Here is a 7,548-nt window from a genome sequence, read left to right on the forward strand (position 1 = left end):
TGAACGGTTTAGTGAGGGGTAGCTGGCCTCCGCGTCGAGAGTCTGAAAAAGTCTATCAAACCGGAGGAAAGCTTTTGCCGAGTCAGACTCTCAGTGACGCCCCGGACTCTCGCCTCGGGGGTGGCATCGGCGAAAGTGTAAAGAGAGGCACATTCTCGCGTGGCTGCTCCCTAGCTCTACAATTTTTTTCATTCATTTCGCATTTTGTTGAAACCTTTCAAATATCGTTGCAAAGCAGATGAAAAGAAATGAAACAACTTTAGGCGGTGGGATCACTCGACCCGCACGTCGATGAAGAACGCAGCCAGTTGCGTGAATTAATGTGAATTGCAGAACACTCTAACCCTAACCATTTTCAAAAAAAAAAAAAAAAAAAACAAAAAAAAGCAAAGAAACCCGGGGGAGGGCCTAGTGCAAAACTTTTTTTTAACAAAAGTTCCAGGTCGATAGGAGGGTCAGGTGCAGAGAGGAGGGTCTGGTGCACAGGGAGGGCCTGGTGCAAAACAAAAAAATTTGATTCATCAGTTTCTTCGCTTTGGCATTAGAAGACTAAAAAAAAGTTCCACTTCGATGGGAGGGTCTGGTGCAAAGAGGAGGGTCTGGTGCACAGGGAGGGCCTGGTGCAAAACAAAAAAATTTGATTCATCAGTTTCTTCGCTTTGGCATTAGAAGCTTAGGGGTACCTCGTTTCCTTCAAGTATACAAAAAGGGAGGGCCTGGTCTGAGTGAGGGCCTGGTGCATATAGGAAGGTCTGGTGGTAAGTGTGAATGTGAGTGCATGCGTTTGTGTATGCGAATGTGATTCGTGACCTATAATTTCACAGTTGTTTTGTAAGACTTCTGTAACTAAAATATGTGTATGCTCCTTAGCCAAAGGAATAGGAAAAAGTATGCATGTATCTCGAGTTAAACAACATTTGCTGCTTACAGAACAGAGCTGAGGTCAACGTACAAGGTGGTCACGGAGCTCGCCTATCGCAGGAAGAATGTTTGCTGCGCAGGGTACACTGAAGATGGTGATACATGTATCCGTAAGTCCTCCAACTCTTCTGACCTCGTGATTCTGGGTTGCCCTCTGCATAACTTTGTTTGGATGGTTGATTAGGCGTATCCATCCACATCCGCGCACCTGCATCCTGTCGCTAGTCGACCCCTCACACCTTCCCTCTGTCACGTGGCTGTCACCCGGCCAGCGACCACCCGACCCCCACATGCCAGCCTCCACCCTCCCTGTGTGCGTGCTGTTTCCATCCCACTAACTGCGATGTCGCACACTACCATACAGTATAGTAATCGAGTTTATTGGCAAATAGCATTTGACAAGGCAGGAACATCAGTGTCAATGAGAGTGACTAGCGTCTCAAATTGACTGACAATAATGAAGTTTTGAGAAAAAGCTCATAAAGTTTTTAGTCAGCAGGTAAAATGACAATATTAGTACTGTATAAACTTTGTTCTATGAACTATTACGATTCAGCTAAATATGCCAAACATTTCTATTTTTCTGTCATTTTTACAAAACATTCTAATCTCCTTAAATATTAAAAGTATTAACACTTACTAGCTAACTAGTCTTTTAAAACAGTTGCTTTGTCTTCTAAAACTGAGCAGGTATTTTAACGGCTAGTGACTGATGGCGTTGAAGTCGACCGAGTTTATGCTTCGTAAAAGTTGGATGAATTCAAAATTTCTGCTTTAAAGAGTCTGAAGGCGACAGTTCAGTTCAGATATTGTTGTTTACGTGTAACAGCATGCGTGTGTGTAGTTATTGTGTGTGTGTGCGCGCGCGCGTGCGGTTTTGCTAAAGGAATATATAGGAAGGGACTTTCGATAGGTGCTGCGTGTTTGTTATGTAAGTTGATAAAAATATAACTGATGTGCTCTGCTGTTCGTCGCAGGCAAACACTTTTTAATGAGGTTTAACGACACTCGATGAAGACTTGTTTAGGCATTTACTTCTTCGGTTCTTCCTCTTTACATGTAGAAGTATAAATCACTTACATAGAGAACATGTCCTTGCACGTCAGTGAGCTTAGTACAAACTCGCAGCACTTACAACAAAAGCGATGTGATACATCTACCCGTTGTTCTAATCTGTCGAGGTTTTGACATCGCTGCTGACGTAACAGTCCTTACTAAAGGGGGGGGGTCTGTGGAGCGGGGTGCTACAAGTCTGATCTTTAACATCATTTGTCCTCATTTACTAACCACTCGCATTAAACAACTTTTATGTTCAAGTAGTGATGTAGATCCTAGTGCACTTGTCCTACTGTTTGCAGTCTATATTTCGTTACTGAATGAAGTGTAGATATTGAGATTCGAATTGTAAACATACATTATATACTGGGAAAATAATTTACGATTACAAGTACAAGGGGCCCGGAGAGGTCGGCTGTCCCGGGGCCCGGGCTGGCTCTCGGCGGCCCTGAGTACAGCCTACCTGTCGTACAGCCTACCTGTTGTATAGTTGTACAGCCTACCCGTGGTACACCTGACATACAGCCTACCTGTAGTACAGCCTACATGGTGTACAGTTTACAGCCTACCTGTGGTACAACCTACCTGACGGCCCTTCTGACAACACGGATGACGGGAGAGGGTAGAATTGTCGGTTATTCTGTCCAGCAACTAAGGCTGTAATATCACAGATGGCAGACGACCCTGTCAACAGTAAACGTTTAAACACCTACGGACAGGTGGATTGATACAACTTATTCTTGAAAGGCTCTGACTTAGCTAGGGGCATTTTTCGGAGTGATTGTTTGAAATGTTTATTAAACTTCTTGTTAATGCTAAAACAAGCAGGCTCACGATATGCAAATAAAGTTTACGTACACAGCACACGAAACATTCCTTCCATCGACACTAACCTCAACGAATTCTTCTATTCTTCAAACGGACATTCAACGACTAGCGTCACGGACTACAGAGAGTTCGCGAGGCAAGGAGCGCCATGTGGACTTGTCTTTGTCTCAGTTTATCACACGAGTCTCACCATGGCTGGGAAAGAAAGAAGAAGGTCAACAGAACTATTCAAACAACCGAGAGGACCCTACATCTCATGCTGGTCCTTGTCATTCTGATGTGATGTGAGCTTTGTGCGCCCACAAGTCGTCGGCAAACTTGACACATGTAAATCAGTTAGACGAGTGAGATGACGACGGTGACGGCCGGACACACATCCTCAACATGTGAGGCAAGGTGACAGCAATCCACTTTTACCCAGAAGCCACTTTGCTATGTTCAGGAGATTTGAAACAAAAACAAACCCAACCAAACTCACCTGACATTTTCTTCCTATTAAATTTAAGAGAAAACAAGCCAGACACATCATGTTAAAACAGTCGAGAGGACACTCGGAATGTCAGGGCACAGTTCACTGTAATTCTCTACAAAAACAGTTTACCTGGTTCTCAAGATCACAAGATATGTTAATTCCATTTTAAAGGAAGAAAGACAAAAACAAGAGAATCATATGATAAGATGAAGGAAGACATGTTGTGTAAGACAGAAATTTTTTCAAGCTGGTAGTGAAGCGAGCACTTGATTCGTTCCCCATACTACCAAGTCATTTAAAGCAAAATGTTTTTACAACTCTAGAGAAACTAAGTGACACCCATGCCACCATTTTCCTCAACATTGTTTTTCTTCTCCTGCTAGTCACATATACTTACAACATTTACTTTGCCTTTTCATACAATTTTTTTTTTCATTTTCAGAAGTAATTTCATTCTAACTTTGCTTTTAACTTAAAATGCTCGCTGCGAAAAAAGGATATTTGGATCCGGGTGTACCGAGAACCACGTGGAACCACCCGTGCTACCCGCTGTTGCTGCTGTAATGCTGACAGCAAACAAGACCTGAGTGCTTGAGCAGGTCCGGCTCCTGGTGCGCACGAAAGAAGAAGGCTATTAGGGAAGTATGCATACAGCTGTTTGTCCAGAAAACAGACGCAGCGAGAGAAGAAAAGAAAGATTGCGCTGTACCCGCGGGAGAAGAAAAGAGGGACGTACTCTAGAATCCACCCGAACCAACAGGCAGACGTGACGTCATGCCGAGCAAAGTGAAGGGTCGTGACCCGCATACACATCAGAGCCTACTTCCTTCATCGCTGTATCATCAGAAAATGTAGTCTCGTTCTTGCTGCGTCCTGTCGTCCTTGAGATGGATACCCGTATATAAAGCATGGAGTGTAGCCGGGTGCAGACGTCTTTATTACTCCCTCTACTCACAGTTGAACATCGTAGCGGTGAGGAGGATCTATCAACTCAGGGTAAGAACTTGCCTCCTTCTTTATTTCTGACATTTTGTTTTAACCTTTGTGGTAAAATCATCAATCATCATCATCATCTCCTGCCGCGTTTATTTCATTCTTCACAAGGATTCCACTTCTTTCAGTTAAGGGACAACACGAGTGCAACATTTCTTTAATTACGACTTAAGTTCATTTTAAAACCATAATTCCCCAATACGAGTAGATAATTATGCTTAATTTTCAAGATATAAGACTTCAAACATCGGCATTCTCATCTGCCTTTAGGAAAGCAGAAGACAGTTACTCTCCTATACTGGACATCTCAGTTGGCCGAAAGTAGTATTTGTGACAGTGAGTGTGGCTCAGTTCAGCAAGTCTGTGTATGTCTTGTAGTCAGATGAAGAAACATTACTCAGATTGTTAGGTTTAAAAAGCTGGGTTTTTTTCTTTGTTTGTTTTGTTTGTTTGTTTGTTTTTTTGGGTTTTTTTTTTTTTTTTGTTTTGCTCAGAAAACGAAATAGCTGATTTTGGAACACAGCCTTCAAGATTTGAATTTTATTTAGAAGCTTTGGCTAAAGTAAAGATAATAAAAAAGGTCAAAACGAATTCACTGGACACAGACTGGTAAGTAAATCTTCAGATCAAAGTTTCATGGGCGACAGTCAGGGTCATAGATGATTAATTTCCAGCATTGAATTTTTATTTTATATTACAGCCTACTGCTGATAATGACTTTTTCCACCACTAAAAATATAATACTAAAAAAATTTGATACATATTTGTCGATGTAAAAACTTGATGAGACAAGATAACGCCGGCGACGAGATGGAGACAAGTGAAGTGTGAAGACCTGATGTCGGTAAGATGAGTGGAGTGTAAGGGGAGGTTGTTGGGAAGCCATACACTTCACTGCCTCAAGTACACGCTGCTCTTGTTGTGTCTCGCAGCTCGCCACTTGCAGTTAGTCCGTTTGAACTGAGGCCATGGACACTAAGGCAAGGAGCCTGCTGTACCGCCTGTCCTTGCTGCTCTGCTCGGTCTCCTACGTGCACAGTCATGGCCGCGTCTCATCCCGCCATCGAGAGCCAGCGCCTGGCGCCTGGGCTTCAGCAGTCCTGTGGACTACAATGACAACGAAGGTTACTGCGGAGGGTTCCAGGTACAAACAGACCGTCACACACACACACAAAGAGTTCAACATTTCGTCCACCTGCAACTTGTTTAGCTTTTATTTTATTTCCTGTACTACACTTTACGTCACTTAAATATTATATTTGGCCCTATAGTCTACATCTATTTCGCATCTTTCTGTCAAATGTCTCATCTTCATCTTTCAACAAGCACTTGGCCACTCGAGTCACCAAGTCAGTTTTTTTTTTCACAGGCCCAATGGATGAAAAATGGAGGCAAGTGCGGAATTTGTGGCGATGCCTGGGATCAGCCACCACCACGTAATCACGAAAGGCCTGATGGGAAATTTGTTATAAAATCGAAAGATTTCATACTTAGCCGTTTCCGAGAAGGCGACAGCATTGCTGTGAATCTTGAAATCACGGCTGCACACAGGGTGAGTAACAAAGCGATTGTTCTCCCTCCTTCGTTCTATCTCTGTGTCCACGTGCGTTTGCAAGCACCCATTGGTCACAACTTAACGCAGCTTTCTTTGCCACGCAGGGTTACTTTGAGTTCCACCTGTGCAAAGTGGACGACTTACCTGGCCAGGTAGACGCCACCGTGGAGTGTCTGGAGAAGACTGTCCTGAGGCTGGCGGGTACAGGGGAGACGAGAGTTGCGGCCCCCGTGAGTGGCGCCCAGGCCTACGCCTGAACGTCAGCCTCCCAGCAGGTCTGACGTGCGACCACTGCGTGCTGCAATGGAAGTACCGTGCAGGTGAGTGACGTCAGACACCTGTCTACACCCCACTTAAGTGAGGAGGTACTGTGTCGTAACATTTGCTAACAGGAATAATAAATAGATGGGGTAAATGTGTATGCACACAGTGTAGAGTTTGAGATAGAAAACCGCTAAGATTACTTTTTAAAATAATTATTTCCTGTAAAAGTATCGTTAGATCGTGAACTCATTTTGTTACCAGGCAACAACTGGGGCACTGACTCTGAAGGGTCAGGTCTGGGCCACGGACCACAAGAGCATTTCTTCTCCTGCTCCGACATTCAGATCACCCCCAGGGACGGTTTATTACCACCAACACCGTCACCCACTGCGGCCCCCACCACTCCAGCACCTGTCACAACACCGTCACCCACGGGTGTCGACCCGTGCCCACTGTCGAAGTCTGCGAAGGAGTTCTACCGCTGCAACTACTGTGCGGAGCAGTGCTTCCGCTACAACAACTGCGACGCCTTGGTGTGCGGCTACCCCGTGCGTGCGTGTGCACGTGGCCTGACCATCCCACCGGCTGCGGTGTGTCCTGTGGGCTACTAGCGACTTCTGGTAACTTAGCAACGGTCAGTTACGTGTCCTTTTGGTTGCTAGGGATTTCTGGTAAATTAGCTACAGCAAGCCGGGTGTCCTGGTAACAGAAAGCGACTTCCTCTTAGGTGACGTGCGCTACTTACCTATGTTCGTACAGTCATTGCACACTGCATCCATCAACGTCACCTCCTGCTGTCCGTAAGCCAGTCTTGATTTCTGTTCACGAGATGACCTGCTACGTCATGAGACCTTTCTTATTTTTTACTTCTATCGACGAAGTAATTATCGAGTACAGCGTCCTTGACTTGACAGAGAACAACTTTTGTTCTGGTAGAACTTGTTGACATTGTTATGTGACAGTGTTGTGGAGCTTGATAAAGTGTTTTGTGTGATGTTGTCACCGCTCGAAAGTCCAGGTAAGTCAGGTATCTTCTAGACAGGGATGCCCAACCTTACATAATCTTCTGCACAGAGAAAAAAACCCTGCGTAGAATTTTTGATTGACGAACATTTCGATTCAGTTCTCCGACTTGGTGTCTCTACGATGCAGCCGGACATTCATAAGTTGGCTTCGGGTAGACAAATTCAAATAGCAACTTGCTTCTAATAAATGGTATCTGCTCAATTTTTTCTTTTTTTTATATTTTTGCCGTTAACCGGCCCAACACGCATGTCGGAAATGTGTATGGCAGTGTGCACACTTAGCCATCAAACTGTAAAACAAATTATCTTCTGTCTTTAAAAAGTGACCAGTCGACTTGTTTCCGAAATAAAAAGCAAAGAATTAGCTGACATAACGAGCCATCCATATATGAATACGCTGCAGCTGCAGGCTGTGTGACTAGAGAGGGACACGA

At 44.3% G+C, this 7,548-nt stretch overlaps 1 protein-coding gene across 1 annotated transcript; it reads left to right on the forward strand.

Annotated features, from left to right (window-relative positions):
- Window positions 1–5,249: 5,249 nt before the first annotated feature.
- Window positions 5,250–6,489, forward strand: LOC112558112 (the record flags this gene model as incomplete). Its single annotated transcript, XM_025228322.1, has 4 exons — window positions 5,250–5,414; window positions 5,640–5,822; window positions 5,930–6,145; window positions 6,351–6,489. Coding segments are annotated over 3 exons (501 nt in total), but the record flags the coding sequence as incomplete, so codon positions are not given.
- Between the last annotated feature and the right edge of the window lie 1,059 nt (window positions 6,490–7,548).

Source organism: Pomacea canaliculata, linkage group LG2 (assembly GCF_003073045.1).
Source record: "Pomacea canaliculata isolate SZHN2017 linkage group LG2, ASM307304v1, whole genome shotgun sequence".
Classification (NCBI taxonomy): Eukaryota; Metazoa; Mollusca; class Gastropoda; order Architaenioglossa; family Ampullariidae; genus Pomacea; species Pomacea canaliculata.